General features: G+C 42.6%; 2 protein-coding genes across 2 annotated transcripts in view; one reads left to right on the top strand and one right to left on the bottom strand.

Moving 5' to 3' along the window:
• Nucleotides 1–4,197, top strand: part of fgf12a (fibroblast growth factor 12a) — a 160,131-nt gene extending 155,934 nt beyond the window's left edge. Inside the window, exon 8 of the transcript XR_009066896.1 lies at nucleotides 4,120–4,197. The gene's annotated coding sequence lies outside the window, so the exon portion shown is untranslated. The remainder of the gene's footprint in view (nucleotides 1–4,119) is intronic.
• The window catches only part of LOC130929455 (collagen alpha-5(IV) chain-like), a 40,944-nt gene that overhangs the window by 1,088 nt on the left and 26,797 nt on the right, over nucleotides 1–13,059 (bottom strand). The window contains exons 24-51 of the mRNA XM_057856590.1: nucleotides 12,271–12,341; nucleotides 11,986–12,174; nucleotides 11,722–11,884; nucleotides 11,543–11,632; nucleotides 11,352–11,459; nucleotides 10,850–10,944; nucleotides 9,342–9,492; nucleotides 9,156–9,266; nucleotides 8,850–9,014; nucleotides 8,609–8,695; nucleotides 6,326–6,466; nucleotides 6,132–6,230; nucleotides 5,956–6,048; nucleotides 5,716–5,855; nucleotides 5,507–5,633; nucleotides 5,331–5,411; nucleotides 5,162–5,260; nucleotides 4,987–5,034; nucleotides 4,621–4,803; nucleotides 4,392–4,522; nucleotides 4,099–4,171; nucleotides 3,960–4,034; nucleotides 3,774–3,899; nucleotides 3,577–3,672; nucleotides 2,421–2,630; nucleotides 2,163–2,340; nucleotides 1,507–1,621; nucleotides 65–234 (exon numbers count right to left, since the gene is read on the bottom strand). Coding sequence (XP_057712573.1) covers nucleotides 65–234; nucleotides 1,507–1,621; nucleotides 2,163–2,340; nucleotides 2,421–2,630; nucleotides 3,577–3,672; nucleotides 3,774–3,899; nucleotides 3,960–4,034; nucleotides 4,099–4,171; nucleotides 4,392–4,522; nucleotides 4,621–4,803; nucleotides 4,987–5,034; nucleotides 5,162–5,260; nucleotides 5,331–5,411; nucleotides 5,507–5,633; nucleotides 5,716–5,855; nucleotides 5,956–6,048; nucleotides 6,132–6,230; nucleotides 6,326–6,466; nucleotides 8,609–8,695; nucleotides 8,850–9,014; nucleotides 9,156–9,266; nucleotides 9,342–9,492; nucleotides 10,850–10,944; nucleotides 11,352–11,459; nucleotides 11,543–11,632; nucleotides 11,722–11,884; nucleotides 11,986–12,174; nucleotides 12,271–12,341 — 3,415 coding nt within the window. The remainder of the gene's footprint in view (nucleotides 1–64; nucleotides 235–1,506; nucleotides 1,622–2,162; nucleotides 2,341–2,420; nucleotides 2,631–3,576; nucleotides 3,673–3,773; nucleotides 3,900–3,959; nucleotides 4,035–4,098; nucleotides 4,172–4,391; nucleotides 4,523–4,620; nucleotides 4,804–4,986; nucleotides 5,035–5,161; nucleotides 5,261–5,330; nucleotides 5,412–5,506; nucleotides 5,634–5,715; nucleotides 5,856–5,955; nucleotides 6,049–6,131; nucleotides 6,231–6,325; nucleotides 6,467–8,608; nucleotides 8,696–8,849; nucleotides 9,015–9,155; nucleotides 9,267–9,341; nucleotides 9,493–10,849; nucleotides 10,945–11,351; nucleotides 11,460–11,542; nucleotides 11,633–11,721; nucleotides 11,885–11,985; nucleotides 12,175–12,270; nucleotides 12,342–13,059) is intronic.

Raw genomic sequence — 13,059 nt, 5'->3', positions numbered from 1 at the left:
AAACATGAGAGATCATGGAAAGTGATGATGAATTTGATCAACAGTCTATTCCAACTAAAGGTACCTGAACATGTCAGGATTGAGGGACGCCAGCCAGTAGCTGTATGAATCAGGGTAGTAGTTGCACGTCCCTCTGCCATGACACTCTATAAAAGGCACTTGGCGGAAATGTTCAAGGCACGATCCTGGAGAGACCAGTGGCTGGGAAGAGCCCTCTGCACCAACGCCTGTTTGCTAGTTGGGTAAAGGCCAAAAAGACACATTTGCTTTATACAGTATATTGAGAACAGTGATCCCTCATTTTTCGCAGTTAATGGGGACCAGAACCGGCCGCGATGTGAAAAACCGCAAAGTAGCGTGTATTTATTCTAGGGGTGTCAAATTTATCGCGTTTAATTACTCACATTAAAATATTTGACGCATTTAACACACATTCCCTGCTCAAGCAGATTAAAATGACAGCACAGTGTCATGTGCACGTGTTACTTGTGTTTTTTGGTGTTATGTCGCCCTCTGCTGGCGCTTGAGTGCGACTGACTTTATGGGTTTCAGCACCATTGTGTAATTATTGACATCAACAATGGGGAGCTACTATTTTTTTGATTGAAAGTTTTACAAATTTTATTAAAACGAAAACATTAAGAGGGGTTTTAATATAAAATTTCTACTTGTACTAACATTTATCTTTTAAGAAATACAAGTCTTCCTATCCATGGATCACTTTAACAGAATGTTAATAATGTTAATGTTATCTTGTTGATTTATTGTTATAATAAACAAATACAGCAGTTATGTGCACTATGTTGAATGTATATAACCGTCTTGTGTCTTATCTTTCCATTCCAACAATAATTTACAGAAAAATATGGGATACTTTATAGATGGTTTGAATTGCGATTAATTACGATTAATTAATTTTTAAGCTGTGATTAACTCGATTAAAAATTTTAATTGACAGCCCTAATTTATTCAAGTTTAGCATTGGGAAGAGATACATATAAGACATGTTTTTTCACCCCCCCCCCCCCCCCCCCCCAAGGAATAATTAAAAAAACAAAAACAAAAACAAAAAAATGTTTTTGTATATAAGTATTTCAATAAAGATTATTTTAAGCACATCAAATGTAGTAATTATGTACTATGTACTATGTACTTACATGTTACTGTCCCACCAATTATTTTTAAACAAGAATAAAATAGAAAAATGCTTGTCTTCATGAAATCTGCGATGGACTGAGTACACAAAGTTTGAAGCACGAAGTAGCAAGGGATGGTAGCTCGCCATCTGGACACAAGCCGGGGTCTGATCAACCCCAGCTGGGCCACCTGGCGGAGGGTGTATGATGTTGAAAGACCCAAAACACCCGATGATTCCAGGAACATCACTGAACATGTGTCCAGATGCATAAGTAAATGTATGTACACAGGGCGCGAAGTTTGAAATGAGAAGTAGCAAGGGATCACTGTATAGTGAAAATCAAAACACCGCTAGAATTGTATTTTTACCATGACAAATGAATATCCACTCCAGAGGGACTCCCAGCCATACGGACAGTTTGGTACCCGAATTGTCTGACTGTGGACCGCTATGACATTAGAGGTAGTTTCACATACTGAGCACCTGAAATAAAAAAATAATAATAAAGACACCTTAACATTGTCCTTTTTTCAGGAACAAGTTGAAAGTACAGGATATTGTTTCATACTTGTTACTCTTATCCTGTTCTGGGTTATGACAGAAGCTGATTTCTATGTCAGAGAATCATGAGAATACAGTATTTGGCCAAAATCACCAATGGTGAACTTCTCAAAAAATTGAGTCACAAATCAATTTAAGAAAAAAACTACTGAGAAGCAGGTGGACTTATTTGAAAGAGAACAAGACCAGATCTCGTGGAAAACAAAAGAACACTTGGCGAACAAAAGAACAAGGAGTGAAGTGAAGGTTTAGAACAAAATGTGGGGAACCATCAAGAGACAGGCTCAAAATTGACAGGAAAGGTCACTGTAATTTTTTTTTGTTAGCATGCAAGACAAACCTTGAGAAAAGTTTAATCTGAACCTGCATTGGCAACTTGAATGACAGGAACATGTACTATTTATTACATGACCAGTGCTACCAATGCTTGAGTGTATTTATCAATAAAAGTCCCCATTACTACCTGCTGATGTGGGAGGACAATCTCTCCCCTGTGACAGCAACCATGGAGGGAAGCATAGGCGCATCAGTAGTCAGCCAGTAGGAGTAGTCGTTACGAGAAGCATAGCGGCAATTTGACTCCGTGTCACAGAAGAGGAAAGGCATGGGGGAAAATCGAGGTAGACAGCTTCCCGAGGTGCCTGAGAGGACGAGATGTTCAAACATAACATACATTGTGATATCGATGAAGATTCTCTGGAGCTTGAACAGGTCTCCTTACCCAGGTCTTGACCGTGAGACCGCTCATTTCCGTTAATGAAGAGGAAAGAGTAGCCATAGTAGAGAAGGGTGGTGCCTTCAGGGCATTGTGGTAGAAGAGTACTTTGACTGTGTCGTGCAATTAGGAAGCTGGTCACATAGCTGTATCTACTTGGTCCTGGTAATCCCTTTTGGCCCTTGTTGCCTGGATTGCCAGGGCTGCCTGGAAGACCTGAAAAAGGAAAAAAAAAAAATACTGGAACTATACTCTTATCTATGTTCTATAATGTTTATTCTGTTCAGGGCAAGAAGCTGAGGCCTATACCATCTTAAGACACCATTGACTGGTTGCAAATCTCAGGGGAAAGAAAGATAGACAAAAATGTGACGATGATGATGATGTGGCAGTTTTGGCTTCATCAAGTACCTTAGGGTCTTGATCACAATTGAAGGAAGGGGAGTGGGATATTGAGAAACAGATCGGTGCAGTTTCTAAATTGATGCCGTCTTTGTATTGGTCTTTTGTGGTGAAGGAGCTAAGCTGAAAGGCCACACTCGAATTACAGGTCGAGCTACGATCCTAGTCTCACGTATGGTTAGGAGCTAGGGGTTGTGCCTCAAAGAACAACATCCGAGATACAAGCGTCTAAATTGAGTTGCCTCCGCAGGATGTGATGCACCGGGCTAAGAAAATAACCAATGCTCATCTGCACTGACAGAAACCAGATAAGGTGGCTATGGCATCTGGTTAGGATACCTCCTGGACGTCTCCATGGTGAGATGTTCTGGGCATGTTTCACTGGGAGGAGGGTCTCAGGACAATCAGGACACGATGGGAAGGACTGTGTGTCCTGGATCGCCTGTGAAGGTCTCTGAAACTTCCTGGAGGAACTGGATGAAGCCAATGGGGAAAGGAAAGTCTGGGCTTGCCTGCTACAGCTACTACTCTGTGACCTGACCTCTCAGATAAAGTTAAAGAAGATGGATGGATGGATGGATTTTCATTCAAACTTTACTGAGTGGTATCTGAACCTGTTCTAGGTGCATGAAGGTCAGACAAGTAAACCTTATCAATCCTATATATATATATATATATATATATTTAATTGACTTAATCAAATTATGTTAGACAGTCATCATTATTAGATCTAGATCCACAAAAGCACTCCTGCACACACCTGGCAATCCTGACGCTCCCTTGTCACCTTTGTGACCGGGAAATCCAGGTGGTCCCACTGGGCTGGAACCTTGCACTCCTTTGGTACCTGGGGGACCTTTTAAACATAACATTAAAAGTCAGATTTGTGTAAAAAGTGTGTATGTTGGATATCAGTACACTACATTTACTATAGTTTATTCAGTTAACACTTCAGACCTGGTATGCCTGCTGGTCCAGCTGGTCCAGTGTTGCCTGTGGCGCCAGTGTTTCCAGGAGGACCAGGTAGGCCCGGGGGTCCTGGTTCATATATTACCCTGCCATACCCTGGTTCTCCTTTGACACCTGAAGAAAAAACAATGCGATTTGGTCTATGAATTTTGGTCTTTCAAACAGTGTACTCACCAGGTTGTCCTGGAAAACCTTTTCTCCCAGGTTGACCAGGTTGGCCCTGTATATAGCCAATGTCTCCCTTGTCACCTGAAAAAAGTTCAATTAGGACCATGACTACTATTTTGAACAATGCATAGGTTAGAAATCTTACCAGGGTACCCATTATTTCCAGGAGGACCTGCATCACCACTTGGTCCCAGATTTCCAGGTTGGCCTCTTGGACCCTGGCGAAGTATACCAAGCAATGAACATGTAAGTATTATGCATTAATGTACAGATGAGAATGCAACAGCTATATCACAAACATATTCAGACAAAGCTGAAAAAAATGGCATATTGATTTTGACAAATGTAACTTATCAAAGCAGAGTTTTACAATTCTGAAATGTGAAAATGTATTTCATCCTTTTCAGTTAGGAAGTAATTAAAAAGGCGTCAACATACAGGTGGACCAGGAATGCCTGGCTCTCCTAGAGGTCCAGTATAGCCTGGGCTTCCTGAGGGGCCAGGGTCTCCTCTGTTCCCTTTTATTCCAGGTCCTGGAGGGCCTGGAGGTCCAGGTGGACCGGGATAACCTTCAAAACAAAAATTAAAAGCAGAGCTCGATAATTATGTGGTGTATGATTACCAAATCTAGTTAATTACAGTAGTTTGAAAATAAACATTCTCCTACCTGTAATTCCCGGTCGGCCATCAAGTCCACGGTCTCCTTTTGCCCCGGGAAAACATGGCCCATCTCTTCCTGGTGGTCCTCTGGGACCAGACGTCCCATGTTGTCCTGTAGGTCCTCTGTCTCCTCTTAATCCAGGTATTCCAAAACCAGGAGAGCCAGGGGAACCAGGATTTCCAAGTGGACCTACAGAACAGGAACAGAAGTTTGTGAATTCAGTAGTCATTTTATCTACTGACAAGCCGAATCAATCATACTTTCCGTAGTTTTAAACTTTGTTCCAACCTATTTTCGTCTAGGGCATGTTCAGAGTTCATTTAATGGAGGGGGGCGCGATCAAAGTGTCATAACAGGGAAGTTTAGACTCACCTGGCTGACCCGGAGGACCACGCGGACCTGGTGGTCCCTCAATCCCATCTATATATAAGGAAAAATGGGAACATTTGAATTGCATCACAATGATTGAAAGCAAAATTAGCCATTTGAAATGTCCATTAGTCAAACATTATTTTTTTAAATGGACACAGTTTACTGTATCGCTCACATGAGTCGCCTTTTTGGCCTGGTGGTCCAGGGTACCCATCTTGTCCTTGGTTGCCTTTGGAACCTTGAGGACCAGTACCACCTTGTGGTCCTGGGAAACCTAAAAAACAAAACACACAAGATGATGAATGTAATGCAGCCACTTTCTGTGGCATATCAATGGACATTGCCTGGTGGTCCATTTGGCCCTCTAAGTCCTTTGCGTCCCTGTGGTCCATCTAAACCTCTTGGTCCTTGATATCCAGGTGAACCTAAAGTTTTAGTAGGGTTGGAATAAAATATGTAGACCAATATTAGCAATTAAAAGACACAAGGGCACTCAGAATATATTGCCAGGGGTTGAAACCATTTTGTCCAGGGTATCCTGGTTCTCCCTTAAATCCACGAGATCCTGGTAAACCGTCAGGTCCAACAATACCAGGCTCTCCTTTTTCTCCTTTCATCGTATGTGTGTTGCTTAATCCTGGTTCTCCCTGATGACAAAGAACATCTATTATTCATCTTTGGCTCATGCACTTGATTCTGCATAAATAGTCAAGTTACTAATTTTTTCACTTTTTGTCCAAGTGGTCCAGGTGGGCCATATCCGTCATAGTTTGGTTCTCCTTTTTCTCCTTTGTAACCACTTGGACCTGGTAGCCCTTCTGTGCCAGGCCCGCCAGGGATTCCCTGGTTCCCTTTTAGTCCTTTTGACCCTATGTGTGCATTATAATAGCATCAGCAGTGATTAAAATTGGGATACATAACAAATTAATTTTCTATTAGGTGCACCAGATCAGCATACAGTATACGTACCAGGATTTCCTTGTCTTCCTGGATCGCCTGGAATCCCAGTAGGTCCTGGGCCGCCTTTTAAGTATGACGGAATACCTGGGTCACCCGGAAGACCTGGATGGAACACATACCATTTTCAAAAATTATATTAAAATCATGTTTGTCTCCATCCATAGGAGGGGAAAAAAAGTATACACCTCTTTTCCCAGGCCTCCCCGGTGCTCCAGTACTTCCCCAAAGTCCTTTTGCTCCAATTCTTCCAGTATCTCCCCAGGGACCGGGTAGCCCAGGATGACCTGATATAGTCCAATTCAATTTGCAAAATGACACACTCTACATATAAACCTAAGTGCACAAAAATATCGAGTAACTTATTGGTAAATTAAGTCACCTGGTGGACCAGTCTCTCCTGGAGGGCCAACAACCTCAATAGGTGATGGAGATGGAGGCCCTGGAGGCCCTCTTAGTCCTTTATCCCCAGTCTCTCCTGGTGGACCTTGGTAACCTTTATTTCCATCACGTCCGGGTTCACCTGTAAATAATTAGAGAATAAAGATCTATAACTCCTTGGAAGAAAATGTAAAGTATAAAGTCACTGGTAGTGTAACTTTGTAGGGGTCATCAACTTGGTGTCTGTGGGAATCATTTGAAAAAGAGAACATCATTAGCCTCCGGGCCTGTTCGAAATTTACCTCAATAATGATAGAAATTTTGAAATTCTATTAGTGTTGTAGATGGCATAATTTTGTCATGGTTAAAGTTAGGTTCTTTCAAGTTTGTGCCCTAGTGTGTCTTCTACTTGTGATCGCCCAACATTCACCCGTTGTAGTCTGCTCCTTGTGTGTCAACCAGTCAGCTGTCGCTTGTGTTAACCTTCATTGTCTTGTTACCCCATGTCTGTGTATTTAAGATCCCTGTGTTCAGTCATCCTTTGTTGCGTCATTGTCCATGACAGATGTGTGTTCTTTGGCCCCCATACTTGCCATGTTCCTGATTCATAGTAAGTTTTTAATACCCAGTATTTTTTTTTTTTTGTACTTAGTTTTTGGTCAGTTTGATTAGACATTTTTGAGTTACCAACACCCTGCCTGGCTTCCCTCCCTTCCATTTGGGTCCCACCTTGGTCCTTGCCTTCTTGCTCGCAATCACTAACACATTTGAAAACTAATAACAGTATTGTGTGAACTCAATAAAATGATTGGTGTATTTGCATGAATCAATATCATTTACAGTAGATTATTAAAAGTAAGTTGAAGGCTGCGGCTGTGGTTTGTGGTCCGGGTGGACGGGCGGGGGTCGGGGTAGGCGTGGGGTTGGTGGTGCGTCCTTTCTTGCCATCCCTGAAGGCCGGTTGATGGGTGTGTGGGTGGCCCAGGGGACCACCCTGGATCCCGGGGGGGGGGGGATTGCTCCTTTGCTGGGCTGCGGGAGGAGGGATGGGCTGTGCTTGACCCCCGGCCCCCACCCGACCTCCCACCCTCCCCGGGCTGGCTGGGTGGGGGCCGTGGCCCTGGGTTGGCGCCCGCGTGGCATCTCCACTCATCTGCGTGGCTGTCGCGCGCCTGGTGGGGCTCGCGTGCGGCTGGATGTGATAGGGCGCGCTCGTGTGGGGGGGGTCCCGGTGCCGGGATTGCTAATGGGGCGGCGTAGGGTTGGTTGCCAACGGGCTTACACTCACAAGGGATTCGCACAATTACTGGGTTCTAGTTCACAGAGCTGATTTGTGTACACTCTAACACTTTCAATCATTTAACTTATAGACTACCCCACTCACGTCCCCCTCTTTCCCTGTCAACAGGCCCCCCACGTGGTGTCAACCGGAAATACATCTAGCTGACGATAGCACCAACATATTAGTAAATGGTCTAGATGTTCAATGTATTTCCCTTTTGTAGTTTGTGTTTTTCTTTCTTCTCTTGTGTTTCTTTTCTTCTGTTCCCCCATAACCCCTTCCTGGTCACTGCTTTGTCATAATAAACGAAGTATGTTGAGTGATCACAATGGGAGTATGTCAGACTCTCAATGTGAAACAATAAAACTGTTCAGACTATCCGGGCACTTAGACTTCTATTCTCCGTGTCAAACAGCTGAACAGGACAGGTTTGAAAAAAATAAAATAGAAAATATAAATTTTTTAAAAAGTAAGTTCAGGAAATGTGTTACTTTTGAAGTGTGGATCAACCTGGTATCCCTTTGCATCAAACAGTAATGACTCGTTATTTTACAAGGTTTGGCAAGTCCTGGAGTGTAAAGTTTCAGTCGCCTCACTTTAGTGTAGGCAGCATGGGCTCAAGTCTCATCAAGTGACTGTCTGAAAGTTTATTTGCCTCTATATTTGCCGGGTGATTGATTGACCAGTCCAGTCAGTACATGGCTGTCTTTTACAATTAGTCAGCTAGGCTACTCTCCAGCGTCCTACAAACCTGAACTAGATAAGCGAAATGAAAGAATTGACAGGTGAGCTGAAGCCTATCCCAGCTGTCACTGGGTGAGGGACTAGATGCACTGTTGTCTAAAACCGAATCCAAAGCGTCTGGGTCCATTCTTTCTACAATACCAGTCAATAACAGAGCACAGAGCCATACGAGCATTCATACACACACAACTACACAATTACTGACTGAAATTAATTCAACAACAACAAAAAAAAGCCTGGTTGAACTTTTTGTGATACCAATTCCCCCTGGTGGTCCTATACTTCCAGGCAATCCTTGTGGTCCATATCCTGGCAATCCATCCGGTCCAGGGTCTCCTGTCATTCCTGATAATACCCAAGAGGTTTAACTATTAGCCAACCAGACAGCAGTTAATAGGTTCAATGTAAAATTAAGGATTTCCCAAGTTGTATCGGGTGTAAAAAAAAAAAAGAAAAAAAAAACATGACCAGAAAATCACTATGTGAAGTACAATCATACCTGGTTGGCCTGATGACCCATTGTTTCCCTTAATTCCTTTTTGTCCAGTCGCCCCACGGCGACCTGGAACTGTTGGACCGGGAAATCCAGGCACACCTGGAGGGCCAGGTTTACCAAACCCAGGGAATCCTCTATTTCCCTTTTCACCTGGCAACCCATTGGGTCCTGAGACAAGGTAGATGAAGTGACTGAGCACAATGGTGATCAGGTGGACACAGACGTATGGTGAAGGTATAAAAATAAGAAAAGCAGCAAATATATAATGTGATGTATTTGCTTATTGTGTCTTTTAAGAATATCACTTACCTGGCAGTCCTGGATCGCCATCTGGTCCCGGAGGTCCTCGTGGTCCAGGGAGAGCATTACATGAGCCTTTGGGACCCAGTGATCCTGGTGGACCGATTTCCCCTTTATTGCCTGAACACAAGATGGATGCAGAAGATACAGTCTTGTATGTATTTCCTTTTCATTATCATATTCATCAATGAGAACCTTTTTCTCCTGGAGACCCTGGATTTCCGGGTAACCCCGACCTTCCAGGTGGGCCAGAGACTCCAGGATCTCCTATAGGTCCTTGAGCCCCATTATTCCCAGGGAGGCCAGGTAGACCTTTTGGTCCTGGATATCCATCACCACCATCACCCTGAACATGATGAGCAGAAAAGTTGAACCTAAACATCCCTATGTTTTTGCATCATGAACAGCAAGCGTTCTTAATCTTTTCTGAACTGGGGTAACACTCTTTCCCGTTCACAAGGAATCACTATTGCAATTGGAATTTATGGAAACCCCACACATAGGTTATCAGTAGCCTGTTGCTCAAACACAACAATCCTAACTAGAGTTGTCCAGATCGATTGGCATCCCGATCGATCGGGTCCGATCACGTCATTTTCAAAGTATCGGAATCGGCAAAAAATATCAGCCATGCCTTTTTTTAATATATATACAGTATATTTTTTAATTAAATCGTTTTCTAATTGTATTTAACGTTACAGACATAATATGTTACACTCATCCAGAGTCTTTAGTTTAGGCTTAAGGTAGGGTTATCAAATTTATCCCGACAACGGTGGTAATTAATTTTTAAAAAATGTATCATGTTAAAATATTTAACACAATTAATGCATGCGCTACACGACCCACTCACGCATTGTCGCGCTCAATCTGTAATGGCGCCGTTTTACCTATATAGAGAGATAAAAGGCAGCGTAAAATGAGTAGAGTGAATTTTGGCAGCCTTTGGAGCCTTTTTTTAATTGGCTAAAGCCTTACAATCCCTCTCCCTACGATTAGAAATATCATGGGAAGCAATGTGGGGAAGCAAGGTAGCAACTGATCTTTTTCTTAACACCTTATGTTATTTCCCAACGCAGAGAAGATATATCAATTGGTAGCACTACGCACAGTCATGGTTCCACTTCCCATCATGCATTTGGGCATGGCTACAGTATCATTTACTGAAAGCTCAACAAATACACTAGATGGCAATATTTAGTCATAATATACAAAGTCACAAGTCTTTCTATCCATGGATCCCTCTCACAGAAAGAATGTTAATAATGTAAATGCCATCTTGAGGATTTATTGTCATAATAAACAAATACAATACTTATGTACTGTATGTTGAATGTATATAATTGTCCTAGTTTTATTCATTTTTTTCTTAATGCATTGCCAAAATGTATATGATAGGGGAAAAATTATCGGGAATGATTGAAATTGAATCGGCAGCACGAAAAAAGCAATCGGATCGGGAAATATCGGGATCGGCAAATACTCAAACTAAAATGATCTGGATCGGATCGGGAGAAAAAACACCTGATCGGAACAACCCTAGTCCTAACACACAATACCGTCCCGTTAGCCTTTGTGGCCCACTGAAACATTTCTAAAATAAATTTGACACTCTACAAAAGACCCAACTCCGCTGGTGGTAAAGAATCATTGATCTACATTACAGTGTCTGTTCAGATCTCCGATAAATTTTAGAAACCAACCTTTCTTCCTGTAGTGCCAGGAAGGCCTTGTTGACCTGGTTGACCAGGAAGACCGATACCTGGGACGCCTGGTCTACCTGGCAACCCCTTATCACCTGAATAACACACAAATCCACACATGTAGTATGATGCAACATGAAGCATGAATATGAATTAGAGCATTAATTACTATGAGAAATCCTGTGGGATGGGAGTCAAAATTTTATTAATCCCTTGATTGGTAATCAACGGAAGCGGGCGGGAACTCATGAATTGATGATGATTTTCACCTGTGTTAAAAATCATAAAGGACCAAAGCATCCATTTTTGTAGTTTTATTATCGTGGGCCAACACTATCTCGACTTGCGTTGGCATGTCAAAAGAACATTCCAATATCCCAAGTTTTCAAAGATTCGACTTCTTGCTACTATATTTGCATGGAATTGGAATTCTTCTCTGTTAGCGGGAATGAACGGGAGTGAAAATCCTCTCCTGATTCATTCTCTATTATGTATGAACAACCTTTCTCTCCTGGGAACCCTGGTGGTCCAGGATACAAGTCGCCACCGCTTTCCCCTTTCTGTCCTCTGAAGCCTGGTCCGCCTATGAAACCTGGAACTCCTGGAACTCCTGAAAATATGTTTGTATTGTTTCAGAGTGAATGATACTCCTATAAAACTTTACATATAACTGTATTCAATCATGTGTTTTACCTTTTCTTCCTGGTAATCCGGGTTGACCTTTAAACCCAGGTGGTCCAGGAAAACCTTTTGAGTGTATGTGGCCTGGTTCTCCTTTCTGGCCTACCATTGTAGGGTAAGAGAATAGAGGTAAAACATTTTCTGTCTGTCAGTCTCTCAGATTTCTCCATTCTTGGAATATATTTACCCACCTGGACTTCCAGGTATCCCTGGGAAGCCATCTACACCCAAATTCCCTTTAGTTCCTGGGAGTCCACGTGGCCCATATCCCACTTCCCCAGGGTAACCTTGTGGTCCTGGTTTGCCCAAACGCCCTGGTAGACCTGGAAAACCTTTCTCTCCCTCTTGGCCGTACTAAAGTGTAGATCGAGATATTTTTTGTTTAACTGATTAGAATTTCTGGAAAATACAAATTAAATTGAACAATTGAAGATTTCTAGTCAAAACCTTCTCACCGAATCCCCAGGAGGGCCTTGGACACCTTTGCGACCTTGTAATCCTGGAGGCCCCGGGTAGCCATCTACTCCAGGGCTCCCAGGATACCCTGTGTCTCCTTTCTCACCTTTTACTCCTGGTCTACCATCAAAATATGACTCTCCCTTTTGTCCACGGATACCTGGAACACCTGTTTCCCCAATACGACCCTTGGCAGAGCAACAACAACAAATCACAACATTAAAGAAAACAGCGACTTGACACCCCCCTCCCCCCTTTTAAATATTACATGCAACTTTTCTGACCGGTAATCCAGGCAAGCCTCGATTTCCTGGGAAACCTGGGTCACCTCGAGCTCCTGGCCCTTGATTATATCCTGAGAAATAAATGTACAGCGTAGACAAAGGTGCACATACTGTAGGATGCTAAAGGCTAAACTATTGTGGTTTTGGCTTATAATTTTCGTCACTTAACTCATTCACTCCCAGCCATTTTCATCGGTGCAACCCCCTTCGTTCCCGGCCGTTTTACTGGATTTTGACTGATTTTGCAAGGCCCACAGAAAATTCTGTTCTATTGCTATATAAACATGGAACCCACCAAATGAAAGATTACTCTCTTCTTTCAGCAGGGAAAAAAAAAGTTCGTCCATATCTTTATCCCTTCTTTAGAAATCAGCATTAGAAAATAGCTTAGTTTGGGCAATTTTCTAATTTCTGATGAAAAAACAAATTCAGTTTTTTGTGAAAGCATACATTTCAAACATAACTTTAACACAGCTATTTTTTTTTGCTTTAGTTACATCCCAAACATCTGACTAATGTTTTCCTTTTACAAAATAACATAAACAACAAGACAAATAGCTTTTGATGGCAAAGTAACTATTTATTTACACATAACTAAGTGAGAGATGACGCTGTTGTGGCTGCGACAGCCAGGGTAAACTTTTCCCTCATCGCCGCCTGTCTGATAAAGATGGATTTTTTTTAGTCTTTCTTTTGTGGTGACCACTGCTTCGTGGCAGAGTTCGCCTGGGGAGCTTGTGTTCCTGGGGGGGGGGGGGGGGGGGGGACTTGTTTAGCCGTGCGCTTTTC

Source organism: Corythoichthys intestinalis, chromosome 14, assembly GCF_030265065.1.
Source record: "Corythoichthys intestinalis isolate RoL2023-P3 chromosome 14, ASM3026506v1, whole genome shotgun sequence".
NCBI lineage: Eukaryota > Metazoa > Chordata > Actinopteri > Syngnathiformes > Syngnathidae > Corythoichthys > Corythoichthys intestinalis.
Note: the sequence above shows the minus strand (reverse complement) of the source record. Positions and strands in the feature narration are given on the sequence as shown.